Here is a 15499-nt window from a genome sequence, read left to right on the forward strand (position 1 = left end):
GAAAGAAAGCGGGGGTTTATCATAAACCACATTGTACCAAGTTTAGGCATAGTTGAGCCACTTTTCCTGTAGACAAGATTTTATTTCAGTCAAGGGAACTTGACCAGCCTCATTCCTGAGTGCCAGCCTGACCAATAGGGCTTTAGACATGGCAGTGACATCTACACTGCAAATCCAGCCCAGACCCCAGCCTGAGCTCTAGACCCCAGTGTTCACCTGCCTGCTTTCTATCTAATTCAGATATGATCAGCATCATAAATGTAACAGCCAAGACAGCTCTTACTTTGGTCTCCATCCTCCATCATGCTTCTCTTCCCACATTGGAGCCATATCACCCTAGACCTCTGTCCCAGCCTTCCCTTTGTTCTTCAGTCTGTTTTCAAAGTATCCTTAAGAAACAGAAGTTAGCCTGACCAGGCGGTGGCGCAGTGGATAGAGCGTCGGACTGGGACGCAGAGGCCCCAGGTTCAAAACCCCAAAGTCACCAGCTTGAGTGCAGGCTCATCTGGTTTGAGCAAGGCTCACCAGCTTGATCCCAAGGTCACTGGCTTGATCAAGGGGTCACTCGGTCTCTTGTAGCCTCCAGTCAAGGCACATATGAGAAAGCAATCAATGAACAACTAAGATGCCACAACGAAGAATTGATGCTTCTCATCTCTTTCCCTTCCTGTCTGTCTGTTCCTATCTGTCCCTCTCTCTGTCTCTTATAAAAAAAAAAAAGGAAAAACTGAAGTTGGACTGACCAGGCGGTGGCACAGTGAATAGAGCGTCAGCCTGGGACACTGAGGACCCAGATTCGAAACCCCAAGATTGCTAGCTTGAGCCGGGATCACCAGCTTGAGTGTGGGATTATAGGCATGACCCCATGGTCTCTGGCTTGAAGCCCAAGGTCGCTGGTTTGGCTGAAGCCCCCCCCCCCCCCCCCCCCCGTCAAGGCACGTATGAGAAGCAATCAATCAACTACTAAGGTACCACAACTATGAGTTGATGCTTCTCATCTCCCTTCTTGTATGTCCCTCTCTCTCTTTAAAAAAAAAATAAAAATTATATAGTGTCACCCCCAGCTCATAGATATAACTCATTCCACCATGGGTCACAAGTTCTAGCATGCTGTGACCCTGCCTACCTCTTCCTTTCTCTGCCCTCCTCCCCTACTCACCTCACCCCAGCCCCTGTACTGCCTTACTCTCCTTTATCCCATGCCCTGCCCTGGTGCCTTTGCACTGGCCACACCCTTGGTCTGGCAGTCCTCCAGGATCTGCAAAGCCCACTTACCATCAAGTCATGCCCATCCAAGACAGCCTCTGCAGAGAGCCCCCATTCCCCTCTCTCTTCCCACCTCATCACTGTAACATCCAACCCTTGTCTTCCCCTCAGTGTGGGAGCTACCCGACCCTGATTTCCCCACCCCTGATATCCAAAGTGAAATAAATTGTGGTCACTTACCTCAAGGACCATCCACCCCACATGGGGCCATTAGAAGTCCCAATCACCCGGGTTCGATTCCCGGCCAGGGCACACAGGAGAAGCGCCCATCTGCTTCTCCACTCCCCCCCTCTCCTTCCTCTCTGTCTTTCTCTTCCCCTCCTGCAGCCAAGGCTCCATTGGAGCAAAGATGGCCCGGGTGCTGGGGATGGCTCCTTGGCCTCTGCCCCAGGCGCTGGAGTGGCTCTGGTCGCAACAGAGCGACGCCCCAGAGGGGCAGAGCGTCGCCCCCTGGTGGGCAGAGCGTCGTGCCGGGTGGATCCTGGTCGGGCGCATGCGGGAGTCTGTCTAACTGTCTCTCCCCGTTTCCAGCTTCAGAAAAATAAAAAAAATAAATAAAAAATAAAAATAAAAAAAAAGAAACCCCAATCACCAGCTGAGGCTTCCAGTGAGAAGTCCAAACCTGGAGTTAGAGCGGAAAGGGCTTCAGAGTCCAAACCCCAGATCTCCCAACTGGCCCCCTTCCAGAAGTTCTTCTGGGGACCACCTGTCCATTCACTGGTTCCAGGACTGCTCACTGAGGCACAGGGTGGGGTGATTCTGTTGGTGCACTCTCTGGGGAGGACGTTAGTTTATGAGAGACCACATCTGCCAAGCGGGTCTGGGCAGTCAGGGTGGAGCCCTCTGTGGTGGGGCCTCGGGGCTGGACCAGAGGTGGACTGACAAGCCCATGTTTCTAGAAACCGAACTCCATGCAAATGCTACCCCCATGACCAGGCTTTCTAAATGACAAAATTTGCTTGAGCATTTCTGATTCCCTCCCCAACAGCACTACTCCTCCTCATCGATGCTCAGAGCCAGCCCATTGGGCTATGGAAGTCATGGAGGACCAGAGAGATGGAGTGAGTTGCCCAAGGTTGCCCAGCCTGGGAGGTCTGGAACCCAAGCCTGCATCTCCCCCAGCCAGACACAAAGGCCTCAGATTGTCACAGTGAAGAGTCCTGATATCATTACTCTTAACTGAGCCCCCTGCTACCTGCCTGAACGTTGTCTCTCCTATCTAAGAAGGGTTGTTGTCATGTGACTTCACAGATGAGGAAACTGAGACCCAGGGAGGTTGAGCAGTTCACCCAAGGCCACACAGTGGGTGAGTGAGAAATGGGTTCCTTGTGTCTTCTGTTTGAGGTTGTTGACCCTCAGACTCCAGACAATCCCCCCTCCATAGAGCAGAGAGTGGCAGGAGCACCCAGCCTGAGCCTGAGCCTGCAATGAGACTAAACCAGCTGGGCCAGGGTGATAAAGCCTGCGGGAGGCTCTCAGCTCCACCAGAAGGCCGGGGCCATTTCTGAGGGAAGAGGATGAGGAAGTGGTTTTGCCCTAGTGGAGGTGGCCAGCACACATCTGGTGCTGGCTGATTCATTACACATAGGTTCCCATGATTAGGGCCCACAGTGTGTGTAGGGGCCCCCACAATGTTTTAGTTTTTCAAAATCAGAAAAAAATACAATAATAATGAATATGTAATAATGATGTCAATGCAGTCATAAAATATAGGGTTAAATGGTTCGGGTATATTTTCTTACAGAAATCACAATGTGGCCCTGTGTGCACAGGGAAACTCATCCTGTCCAGGCTCCAACCTGCCTCCGGCCCTTTGTGCGGCTTCCTCTACCTAGAGCACTCTCTCTGCAACACCCTCCCAATCAAGTTGACTCCTTCCTGCCCCCAGGTGCCCCTTCCTACAGATTAGGCCCCCTCTGGGAGTCCTTGCAACTCCAGTCCCCACGTCCTGACCTGCTGTTTGCTTTGGAGCAACAGTCATAATTTCTAACTCTTCTTCATTGGTCAGTAGATTGTAGATGCTGGGAGGATGGGTCTTGTGCCTGTCTTGGGGTCTCCTCTCTGCCCTGAGGATCTGGCACACAAAAGGTGCTCAAGAAAGACTTGTCCAGGTCTGGGTAGAGCAAGGGTGCCCCTCCACAGATAGCTCGGCACTTTGTTGGAGTGCAGAGGGCAACTGGGTTTCTCCTGGTCCCGCCCCAGGGCTCACTTGCTTAAGGAAACAGGAACCACCCAGGGGCAGTGACCCCGCCCTGCTGACGTGTAGACTGTGAACCGAAACCCAGTCTCTTACAGGCACAGGCGCGTGCACAGCCAGAGTGAGGGCCTCAGCCATCCAGGGTCTGCCAGGTATGTTCCCCGGATGGGGACTCCTCAGTCATTCACATGCCCACCTCTCTGCCTGCCCCATGCTGAGTGAGGCTGGGGCTCCTGAGAGTCTCAGCCCCATCCCAGGCCTCAGGAAGCCAGAGATGGTGCAGGCTGGGCCAGAGGGATGGATGGGGCTGGCGGGAACCAGAGATGCATGAGGAATTTTCCAAAGGCACCAGGAGGTGACCACTGGAAAATAGAGCTAGAGCAGGGGAAATTGCATTCCTAGCAAAGAACAGCATGTGCAAAGGTGTGGAGAAGAAACAGAACTTGATCAGTTTTGGGGAGAGCAAGGTTACTGTTAGGGCTGGAACTGGGGATGAGGAAATGGGGGAGGCCCCAACGCCAGGGTCAGAAACATGAAACTTAGTATGGCTTTGTTCATCGCCAAACCATCTGTTCCTCAGCAGCATCCGGTACCCTCCTCTGTGCCCACCCGGCTCCAGGCGATGTTGGGGGCCCTGCGCCCAGACCCTGGAACCCCTAATATGGGGCGATAGAACCAGCCACAGACACCCCTGCAGCTCCACAAAGCCTGCCCAGACCGGAGGCAAGAACTGTGGGGAAGGTGGGGGACATAGAAGGGTCCAGATTTTTGTATGGGGGAAGAGGAGGAAAGCTGCATAGAGGAGGGGATATTTTTGCTGTATCTTGAAGTATAAGTAGGAGTTCTTCCAGGTATTAGAAAGAACAAGTCTGTAAACATTACCTCATAGTGGGTCACAAAGGGACTCGTGAATATTTGTTATACATAACAGGTGTTTTGTGCTGGTCTCTGCCAATCAATAGCGATGTTGTGACTGAACCATCCCTTGTGATTCTTGTGATGATTTTGAGATGCCCTTCAGCAATAATCATCAGGACACTTTAAGAAAATTAAGGTAGGCCCTGGCCGGTTGGCTCAGCGGTAGAGCGTCGGCCTGGCATGCGGGGGATCCGGGTTCGATTCCCGGCCAGGGCACATAGGAGAAGCGCCCATTTGCTTCTCCACCCCTCCCTTCCTTCCTCTCTGTCTCTCTCTTCCCCTCCCGCAGCCGAGGCTCCATTGGAGCAAAAATGGCCCGGGCGCTGGAGATGGCTCCTTGGCCTCTGCCCCAGGCGCTAGAGTGGCTCTGGTCGCGGCAGAGCGACGCCCTGGAGGGGCAGAGCATCGCCCTGGTGGGCAGAGCGTCGCCTCTGGTGGGCGTGCCGGGTGGATCCCGGTCGGGCACATGTGGGAGTCTGTCTGACTGTCTCTCCCCATTTCCAGCTTCAGAAAAATACAAAAAAAAAAAGAAAATTAAGGTATATTTATTACTTAAGGACAGGGAACATATATATAGCATACCTGGGACCTCCCAGTGAAGTCGAAGGGAGAGAGCAAGCGTGCACACAGGCAAGTATCCCAAATGGCCCAGTCATTGAAATCAACCAGGAGTTCTAAAACAAAGGCTCCTCTGTGGGGGAAGGCAGCTTGGCTCTTTAGCCGTGTGGCCTGCAACATTTTTAGAGATTGCTATTGTTGAAACGGGTGCCTCAGCAATCAAAGTTTAAGTCAGACACTCAGCAGTACAGAAAAGGAAAGCATACACACACACTCTGTCAGGAATTCCACTACACCAGGTAAATATTATCATTACCTCCAAATTGCACTTGAAAATTTAGGCACAGAGGTTAAGTTGAACTTAACCGGACAGTGGCATAGTGGCTATAGTGTTGCCCTGGGATGCTGAGGACCCAGGTTCGAAACCCCGAGGTCACCGGTTTGAGCGCGGGGTTGCTGGCTTGAGCGTGGGAATCATAGACATGACTCCATGGTTGCTGGCTTGAAGCTCAAGGTCGCTGGCTTGAGCAAGGGGTCATTGCCTCAGCTGGAGCCCCTGGTCAAGGCACCTATGAGAAAGCAGTCAATGAACAACTAAGGTGCCGCAACTATGAGTTGATGCTTCTCATCTCTCTCCCTTCCGGTATGTCCCTGTCTGACTGTCTGTCTCTCTCTTTCACTAAAAAAAAAAAAAGAGAGAGAGATTAAATTGATTTGCCCAAAATCATTCAACAGCTAATGGGAGAAATGGGGTTTGAACCCAGGATCTGATTCCAGGCTCTTAACCACTTTGTCACCTGCCTTTTAAACATTTCTTAGTAAATTTATTTTCACTTGCCCCAGAATTCCTTTGGGCTGCTGCCTGGAGGGTGTGCTTGCTATCTGTCTTCTGGAAGGAGAAAGTAAATATTGACTGTGTTGATCAACAGGGTCGTCTCTGTGGAAATGACCTGATAACAGTGACCTTCTGCAGTATTGAAAAATTTGATCTGGCCGGTGGGGGGAGGGGAGCAGTTTGGGGACAGAATTAGGATGAGTATGTGGTGTCAACCCTCTTTTTGGCTTTACACTGACTTCATACTGTTTTGCAAATTGGCACTGTTTTTTTCCTGTTTTCTAGTTCTGTGTCATTAGCTCACGAAGTCCAGTGGCACCTGAGCTTAAAATTTTTGAGAATGAGTGTGAATTGCCTGACCAGTGGTGGCCCCAGTGGAGAGAACGTAGACCCAGGTTCAAAACTACGAGGTCATTGGCTTGAGTACAGGCTCGCCAGCTTGAGCACAGGGTTGCTGGCTTGAAAGTGGGATCATAGACATGATCCCAAGGTCACTGGCTTGAAGCCCAAGGGCACTGGGTTGAGCCCAAGGTCACTGCTTGAGCAAGGGGTCACTGGCTCAGCTGGAGCCCCTCAATCAAGGCACATATGAGAAAGCAATCAGTGAGCAACTAAGGTATCGCAAGTACGAGTTGATGCTTCTCATCTCTCTCCTCCCCACCCCCCTCTCATACGTGTATACGCGCATGCTAAAAAAAAAAGAGTGTGAATTAACCATGCACCTGACCTGTTATAGGAGTGCCATCTGTGGCCACCATGCCTGGCGACATTGGTGGCAGGAAGCAACTGTTTGGGCCACATCTCTGTGGTGTTTAATGCAATTGTGGCAACCCTTTATGGCATCCACTGACTGTCTACTATTTTATTCATTCATTTATCCTTTTGCCATCTCCACATGCCTCCAGAGACATTGGTAGTTACTTAGTATTTAAATAAATTCAGTTCTTAAACTTAAATACATGTATCTATAAAGAGAACTTTCCAACACTTGCAGTAATGAAATAAGAATAAAAGGGGGGGGAAATCCTCAGATCCTCAGATTTTTTTCTTTTTCCTTGTATTCTTAGTATTTTCTTTTATTATATTATTCTTATTATCCTTGGAGGATTTTTGGGAGGAGTCAATAAGTGAATGTACCTAAAGTGCCAGCACATAGTAGGTGTTCATGAAACACAAGCCAGTTTCAAGCTTGTTGCTCTGTTCAGCCTGGAGGACTTCTCCAAAGAGAAGGCGCCATGAGCTGCAAGAACAGGAGAAAGATAGGAGGTGGACCAGGCTTGACTCTGTCTCTACCTTCCTGCCCCCAGGTAATGCCTTGCCCCTCAGGAGGTCATGACAGAGGCTAGAAAGCTGCCCCCACCGCTGCCCCCACGACTGGACTGGTTTGTGCAGACGCAGGTGGACCAGCTGGTCCAAGGAGGAGTCCCTTTGTGGTTCCATGGTGCCATATCCAGACTGTAAGGACACACCCATGCCTTCCCCCATGCCTTCACCCTCTTTGTCTGCCCCCACCCTGAGCAGGCTTTGACTGTCAAATTCTGGGCTCTTCTCTCCTAAGTGTGTTAACAGGATGAGAAGAGCTTTGGAGTTTTGGGCTTGAATCTTGTCTCCTCTGTGGACTTGCTTTGTGCACTTGGGCAAGTTATTTTCCCTCTCTGGACCTTAGCTTTCTCTATCCAAGTGGCCACCAGACCAGAACTGCCAGGGACCTGGCAGAGCCCCCACCTCTGCCCCTCACCAGGCCAGGTATCACCAACCAATGATGGCCGGATGCAGTCTCAAAATCCTCTTAACACGGAGCTCCAAACAGCTGCTCTCAGTCCCTCAGGTGTATAGCTAACATGCCCTTTCTACATCAGACTGAGCTCTGAGGAGATGAACACACTCACCTAGTCACTCCAGGGTCTGGCTCAAAAAAAAAAATGGAAAAAAGGACACTTATTGCCACCCTGGGCATTCAGGAAATTGAGAGAACATTGCAAAAGCCACAAAGAGGCAGGATTGGACATGGTTTCTGAGTTCTGGGGTGTACCAGTAAAATATAACATGAGCCATACATTGCAATTTTAAATTGTTTAGTAGCTATATTAAAAGAAGCAAAAAGAAACAGGTAGAATTCATTTTAATCACATCATTTATTTAACCCAGTATATCCACGATACTATCATTTCAACAAGTAATTACTACTAAAAAATCATTCATGACACAGTATGTATATTCCTCTATTTGTACTAAGTATATTTTTATTTGTTTATAATTAAACATTTTTTCAATTATGTATATACAATTGTTATATTAGTTTCAGGTGCACAACATAGTGATTAGACATTTACATGACTTAGGAAGTGATTACCCAAATAAGTCTAGTATATGACACCATACACAGTTATTACAATATTGTTGACTCTATTCCCTATGCTGTATTCTGAGTCTTTAAAATCTGGTGTGTGTTGTATACTAGAAGCATGTCTTGATTCAGACCAGCCGCATCGTAAGTGCTCAGTAGCCACAGGTGGTCAGTGGCCTCGGTACTGAACAACAACACAGGCCCGAAGGCTCCTCACAGAAGCTAGTAGCTCCCCACAGCTACTAGATTACTCTCGGCAAACCCCATAAAATAGTAGAAATAATGATAGTAATTGGTAGTAATACAGTTGGCCCTCCCTTGAACAGTACAGAGTTTAGGGGCACCAAGTCTAAATTTTTATATAACTTTTGACTTCTCAAAAACTTAACTACAGGCCTGACCTGTGGTGGCGCAGTAGATAAAGCATCGACCTGGAAATGCTGAGGTCGCCGGTTCGAAACCTTGGGCTTGCCTGGTCAAGGCACATATGGGAGTTGATGCTTCCAGCTCCTCCCCCCTGTCTCTCTCTCCTCTCTCTCTCTCTCTCTCTCTCTCTGTCTCTCTCTCTCCCTCTCTCTCTTCTCTCTAAAATAAATAAATAAAATTAAAAAAATAAAAAACTTAACTACAGTCATTCTGTGGTCTGAGTGAGGACTGGTTCAGGACCCCAGTGGATCTGCAGGTGCTCAGGTCCCCTCTATAAAGTGGTGCAGTTCCATGTATATAGTTGGCCTTCCACATCCACAGATTCCTACCTTGGATCAAATAGAGAGCTAATTTGTGTATTTATTTATTTTTTTTAATTTTTTTTATAAAGATTTTATTTATTCATTATAGAGAGGGGAGAGAGAGAGAGAGAGAGAGAGAGAGAGAGAGAGAGAGAGAAGGGGGGAGGAGCAGAAAGCATCAACTCCCATATGTGCCTTGACCAGGCAAGCCCAGGGTTTTGAACCGGCAACCTCAGCGTTTCCAGGTTGACACTTTATCCACTGCGCCACCACAGGTCAGGCTGTGTATTTATTTTTTAAAATCCACTTAGAGCTGGCAGTTCAAACCAGTACTCTTCAAGGGACAGCTATACTAATAGTGAATATTTTGAAAGCACATACCAGGTAAGGGTTCTCACTTTGCACGCATTTCGTCTGTCCTCACATTGGTGCTGGGAGGGAGCATTTTCTGTCCCCTTGAAGAAGCTGAGGTCAGAAAGCATCTGACCCTTGCCAGGGGTCACACAGTGAATGAACAGCAGAGTTGGGTTTTGATCTCAAATGCATCTGGGAACGGTTACTGCTTTATTACCTGTCATACCTGGATCCACCCAAAGGTGCCTTTCTGGGGGAATTTCAAGCATTGGGAAGGCAAGCAGGGGCTGTGGGAGGTGGGAGGTCTCTCTGGGGTCAAGGTCATCCGAGCTCTTCCACCACCTCTGGGGGAACATCATATCCCTGAATATCTCAAGGTCTGAAACAACCAAGAAAAACCTTGTTTGAGGTTATCTGTTCAGTCCTGGTATGACTAATCCACGAAGGGTCTGGGCAGTGTGCTGGGAAGCTGGGCCTTAGCCATCTCCCTCCTGTGTGTACCCTTCCAGGGATGCGGAGAACTTGCTGGAGTCACAGCCAGTGGGATCCTTTCTCATCAGGGTCAGTCACAGTCACGTGGGCTACACACTCTCCTACAAGTAAGGCCTGGGCTAGGGGACAGGGCAGGGGCAGGAGGGCTTCAGGCTTCCTTGGAGGGGAAAGGGGGTGCTTCATACCACAGGTTTCAGAGAGCAACCAGTATGAAGTTCTGGACAGATTTGGCTGAAAAATGAGCAGCTGCAGGTCTGGCTGTAACCAGCAGACTTGGGTCCAGTAGTAAGAAAGATGATATGTCTTAGAACAGGGGCTGCTGGGGCCTGAGAGTGGCTACTGCCCTTTCCCTAACCACCCGTGTCCCTTCCACCATGTACTTGGCAACACTCTGACTCCACTAAGGAGGATGTGTTGGGAAATCAGGGCAGTCCAGCTACTGGAGGCCTCAGAGCCTGATCTGGCTTCCCAGTTAGAGGAGCACAAACTACTTTTCAAAAGGATTCCAAGCCAAAGGAATAATAAAATAAAATAATCCAATGGCTCCATTACAGAATTATACATAGTGGAAAATCCTTAGGACTTGAGCCACACACTCCAAGGCTTGATTCTCCTATTTACATGCTGTGTGACCTTGGATAGGTTACTCAGCTTTTCTGTGCCTCCCTCAAAGTCCTCATCTCTAACATAGGAATATGTTAAAATTGTTTTGATGTGAGGATTGAAACATATAGTTGGCACATAGTAGTCCATGAATAAGTGCACCTATTCGTTACTGGCACAGTGTGCTAGGCACACAGCCTGACTCAAATTGTCACTATCGTTTCTCCTGCAGTCATTTATTTCATCTTCACAAGAACTGATGTCAGTCTTCATAGCCCCGTTATAGGTGGGGAAACTGAGGCACAGTGCTGTTAGTCACCTACGCAGTGTCACATAGCTGATGAGTGGAGAAGCTTACATAGGAACCTGGGCAGTTGGGTTGCAGCCGTGACGCTGCCACTTCAAGGACGGGGGGGAGGGGGGGGAGGACGGGATGAGGGAAGTGGGGTGTCCCAGCCCTGGCAGTGTCTCTGCAGGGCCCAAAACTGCTGCCGCCACTTTATGGTGAAGCTCTTGGATGATGGGAGCTTTGTCATCCCTGGGGAGGAGAGCACCCACGCCTCTCTGGATGCCCTGGTTGCCTTCCACCAGCAGCAGCCGATGCGGCCACATGGGGAGCTGCTGAAGCAGCCCTGCCAGCAGGTGAGGGTTTCACCCAGGTGAGCTGTAGCTCTTCTCCCAGGGGCCAAGCCCTCCAGACTCATTTTAATCTCACCAGTTGCCTTCAGTCTCGTGATTTTGTCTTTTCATGGTCCCTGTCCTGCCACAGCCCCATTCCTGCTGGTTCTAGTTTCCCCCAGGCTGATTTTTCAAAAGGTTTCATGTACCAGATATAACCTTACTGATCTATAAGAATAGCTTATTAGCCCTGGCTGGTTGGCTCAGCGGTAGGGCGTCGGCCTGGCGTGCGGGGGACCAGGGTTCGATTCCCGGCTGGGGCACATGGGAGAAGCGCCCATTTGCTTCTCCACCCCCACCCCCTCTTTCCTCTCTGTCTCTCTCTTCCCCTCCCGCAGCCGAGGCTCCATTGGAGCAAAGATGGCCCGGGCGCTGGGGATGGCTCCTTGGCCTCTGCCCCAGGCGCTAGAGTGGCTCTGGTCACGGCAGAGCGTCGCCCCTGGTGGGCGTGCCGGGTGGATCCCGGTCGGGCGCATGCGGGAGTCTGTCTGCCTGTCTCTCCCCGTTTCCAGCTTCAGAAGAAAAAAAAAAAAGAATAGCTTATTTTCTGATAAGCCTCAAAGGGTGGGGCTGCAGAGGGGAGACCTCCTTGTAAGGGCTACTGGTGTGTCCTAGACCCACGCAGATTGCTGCGGGCGGGGCCTAGACCCTCAGAAGCTGCTGTCAGAGGGGCAGCTTCATTTCAAGGTTTGTGGGTGGAGCAGCTCATGAGTCCCAACTACCAGTGTCCAGGGACCCCAGCCCAATCCCTATTCGCCTCCTTGGGGCTCAGCTGCAGGCCCCCTCTGTCCTGCAGGAGGATCCAGCAAACGTGGATTATGAGGACCTCTTCCTTTACTACAACACATTGGCTGCGGATGCTGGCAGCCTCGGCCCTGGCCCCAGGGAACATCAGCACGCTTCCTTCCACCCGGTGGCTGCACCCAAGGAGGTATGTGGCAGAAAGCCGGCACCTCCAACCTGGGGGAGGGTCAGGAGCAGGATGGCCAAGAGCTGCCAGTGGCAACTTCCTAGAATGAAGATCAGACCAAGATTAAAATCCAGACTGTGACCTCAGTTCCTCCTGCCCATCACTAGCCCAGCTTCAGCCCCTCTACACCACATCAAGCTAACTGCAGGGCCTTTGCATGTGCTGTGCTGTATGCTATGCCCCAGATTTCCCATGTCTGGCTTCTTCCATCAGTTCAAGTGTCTCCTTCCCATCTCCAGACCTAAAGTACCTCCCCCACCCTGCTTTCCCCATCACATCATCCTGTTTATTTGTAACAGAGCACTCTTGAAATTTGAAAAATCTTGTTTATTGTTGGGTTTTCATGTTTCCTGTCTGCCTCCCCCCTGAGTTATCACCACTTAGGGATGAGGGAGCTGGGGTATTTATCCAAATTCCATCAGCCATTGGCCGAGCACTGTTCCTAGGAGATTTTGATTGTCTGGCACTTCTGGTCTGCCATGTGGACACAGTGGGCACTGGTGGCCAGAGAAGACCCCCAGGCAGAAGGGCCCCTGGTGCTGGGGACAAAGAGGATCTGGGTGGGCCATCAACAGCATCTGCTACTTGTGAACATTCTTGACCTCAACAATGGTAGATGAGGCCCTGGCCGGTTGGCTCAGCGGTAGAGCGTCGGCCTGGCGTGCGGGGGACCCGGGTTCGATTCCCGGCCAGGGCACACAGGAGAAGTGCCCATTTGCTTCTCCACCCCCCCCCCCTCCTTCCTCTCTGTCTCTCTCTTCCCCTCCCGCAGCTGGGGCTCCATTGGAGCAAAGATGGCCCGGGCGCTGGGGATGGCTCCTTGGCCTCTGCCCCAGGCGCTAGAGTGGCTCTGGTCGTGGCAGAGCGACGCCCCCGGAGGGGCAGAGCATCGCCCCTGGTGGGCGTGCCGGGTGGATCCCGGTCGGGCGCATGCGGGAGTCTGTCTGACTGTCTCTCCCCGTTTCCAGCTTCAGAAAATAAAAAAAATTAAAAAATAAAGTAAACAATGGTAGATGAGTGGTCAGCAAACTATGGCCTGAGGGCCACCTCCATTTCAGAGCCTGTTTCCGTATGACCTATAGCTAAGCATGGCGTTTATTTTGCATTTTAGAGAGAGGATGGGAGAGAGAGAGAAGCATCGATTTGTTCCTCTTATTCATGCATTTGTTGGTTGATTCTTGTATGTGCCCTGATCAGGGATTGAACCTTCAACCTGGCGTATGGGGATGATGCTCTAACCAATTTAGCTACCTGGCCAGGGCATGTTTATATTTTTGAATGATTAAGAAAAATGAGATTTCGTGGCTTGCACCCTGGCTGGCTGGTTCAGTGGTAGAGCATCAGCCCAGTGTGTGGATGTCCCAGGTTCAATTCCCATTCAGGGCACACAAGAGAAGTGTCCATCTGCTTCTCTACCCTTCCCCACCTCTATCTTTCTATCTTTCTCTTTCTCTCTCTCTCTCTCTTCCCCTCCCATAGCCATGGCCTGAATGGTCAAGCAAAGTTGGCCTTGGGTGCTGAGGATGGCTCCATGGCTTTGCCTCAGATGCTAAAATAGTTCAGTTGCCAAACAACGGAGCAGTGGCCCGGATGGGCAGAGCATCACCTGGTAAGGGACATGCTAGGTGGATCCTGGTTGGGGTGCATGTGGGAGTCTGTCTCTGTCTCCCTGCCTCTCACTTAATAATACATATATATATATATATATACACACACACACACACACACACACACACACACACATATATTTCAAAGCTCATGAATATCAGATGAAATTCAGATTTTTGTGTCCATAAAGTTTTATTGGAACCCAGACCCACTGTCTCAACAACAGCAGAGCTGAGTAATGAGACAGACTATACAGCCTGCAAAGTGGGAAGTCTTGCTCCCTGGCCTTTTGCAGAAAAGGTTTGCTGACTCCTGAGGGAGCTAGTGAGGTCATTTACCGAAATGGGAAGGATGGGGCATGAGATTAGGTTGGGGGTCCACCCAAGGATGTTTCTCTGCCCCAGTGCATCTGGTGGAACCCAGATCCCAATTTCTGGGGAAGATTGAGAGTTTCGGCCACAGTCTCACCTACTCTCTGTTTCAGGCCTCAGCAACGCCGGTCCTATCCCATCGGCTAAAGGGAAGGAAGCCATCCAAACAAATGGACAGAGTGCCCTCGGAGGAAGCTGCTTCCCTTCACCCTCAGAGAGCCCCTCTTGAGGAGGCCTGCCAGAAACTCTGGAGGAACCTCAAGATACTCCCCCAGACAGGCAAGCAGGTCCAGCAGAAGTTGAAATCCCACCTGGCAGCCAGGAGCTTGTCATCACTCCAGGATTCTGAGCTATCAGGGGTGACTCACAGCTCAAGGGCCAGGGCGCACAGTATGGTCTGGGACGATAACAGCTACACAGACCCCTTTGTGTCCACATCACTTGCAAGCTCCTCACAGCCTCAGGGTCCGAGAGACAGAGATAACTCCTCCAAGGAGGCCTCGAGGTCAGCCAGCTGGAGCGAGGTGAAATCAAGGACCAGGGGATGGCACCACGCGGTAGGGAGGGCCCTGTCCTCACAGGTGTCCAAACAGGAGCCGAAGGTCCTGGTAGAGCCCCAGGAGGACTGTCTGCCTGAGGAGTACCGCCCACCACCACCCTTTGCCCCTGGCTACTGCTAGGGAAGAGGTTGGCCCTGGCTCTGGGACCTCTGCTGCCAGGGGCTGCTTACACCTGGACCCCTTGCTTTCTCCCCACCAGCCCTCTGGAACCTGAGAAACAGAATAAACACATTGCTTAGGGCAGGTCCTGCAATTGCCAATGGCGTGACCTGGGTATTTGAATAATAATAATAGTTACTTACAAAAGGGGTTGCGGCACCTACTGTGTATCAACCTTATATCAGACCCTCTGTGTTCATTATTTCTTGTATGCCTCTAAGCAGGCCTATTAGGTAGGCACCTTATGCACCTTTCAGATATTGACGTTCAGAGAAGAGGAGAAGCATGGTCAAAGTCACCAAGCCACTGGGTGTCGGTGCCATGATTGGAAGTCACGTCATTTGGAGTCCTTTTCCCCACATCCCCAGCATCCAGGCTCAGCTGTCAGTCATGGACACACCTTCTTCCTGGGTCCTCACATGGATCAGATGAGACTTGTGAGAGCTTGGTGCACAGTAAGCACTCTGGACACCAATGTCAGCTTTAGGAGAAGCAAATGTGTCCTTTGCTTTAAAAAGGGAGAGGCAGGGCCCTGGCCGGTTGGCTCAGCGGTAGAGCGTCAGCCTGGCGTGCGGGGAACCCGGGTTCGATTCCCAGCCAGGGCACATAGGAGAAGCTCCCATTTGCTTCTCCACCCCCCCCCCCCTCCATCCTCTCTGTCTCTCTCTTCCCCTCCCGCAGCCGAGGCTCCATTGGAGCAAAGATGGCCCGGGTGCTGGGGATGGCTCCTTGGCCTCTGCCCCAGGCGCTAGAGTGGCTCTGGTTGCAGCAGAGCGACGCCCCGGAGGGGCAGAGCATCGCCCCCTGGTGGGCAGAGCGTTGCCCCGGTGGGTGTGCCGGGTGGATCCCAGTCGG

The 15499-nt window shown here is 51.0% G+C and overlaps 1 protein-coding gene across 8 annotated transcripts; it reads left to right on the forward strand.

Annotated features, from left to right (window-relative positions):
- Positions 1-2272: 2272 nt before the first annotated feature.
- HSH2D (hematopoietic SH2 domain containing) lies at positions 2273-15143 on the forward strand. Of its 8 annotated transcripts, none has more exons than XM_066348653.1 (8): positions 3551-3615; positions 4047-4186; positions 4395-4517; positions 7082-7231; positions 9713-9802; positions 10775-10940; positions 11773-11907; positions 14039-15143. In XM_066348653.1, exons 4-8 carry the CDS (start codon positions 7107-7109, stop codon positions 14603-14605), a joined length of 1083 nt encoding a protein of 360 aa, XP_066204750.1. In that variant the 5' UTR covers positions 3551-3615; positions 4047-4186; positions 4395-4517; positions 7082-7106; the 3' UTR covers positions 14606-15143. The 8 variants fall into 8 exon arrangements, with proteins under 8 accessions (XP_066204770.1, XP_066204784.1, XP_066204726.1 ...); XM_066348637.1 differs by having other exon boundaries at positions 3563-3615; positions 4044-4186; XM_066348680.1 differs by having other exon boundaries at positions 3563-3615; positions 4044-4186; positions 9713-9764.
- Positions 15144-15499: the final 356 nt, after the last annotated feature.

Source organism: Saccopteryx leptura, chromosome 1 (assembly GCF_036850995.1).
Source record: "Saccopteryx leptura isolate mSacLep1 chromosome 1, mSacLep1_pri_phased_curated, whole genome shotgun sequence".
Lineage (NCBI taxonomy): Eukaryota > Metazoa > Chordata > Mammalia > Chiroptera > Emballonuridae > Saccopteryx > Saccopteryx leptura.

What these genes read in the sequence shown, in the direction of transcription:
- HSH2D (XM_066348673.1), top strand. Translation starts at nt 7,107, where the DNA reads ATGACAGAGGCTAGAAAGCTGCCCCCACCGCTGCCCCCACGACTGGAC. An exon ending in CATGGTGCCATATCCAGACT is followed by an intron (nt 7,232 to 9,712) that starts GTAAGGACACAC and finishes GTACCCTTCCAG; the next exon opens with GGATGCGGAGAACTTGCTGG. An exon ending in CGGTGGCTGCACCCAAGGAG is followed by an intron (nt 11,908 to 14,038) that starts GTATGTGGCAGA and finishes TCTCTGTTTCAG; the next exon opens with GCCTCAGCAACGCCGGTCCT.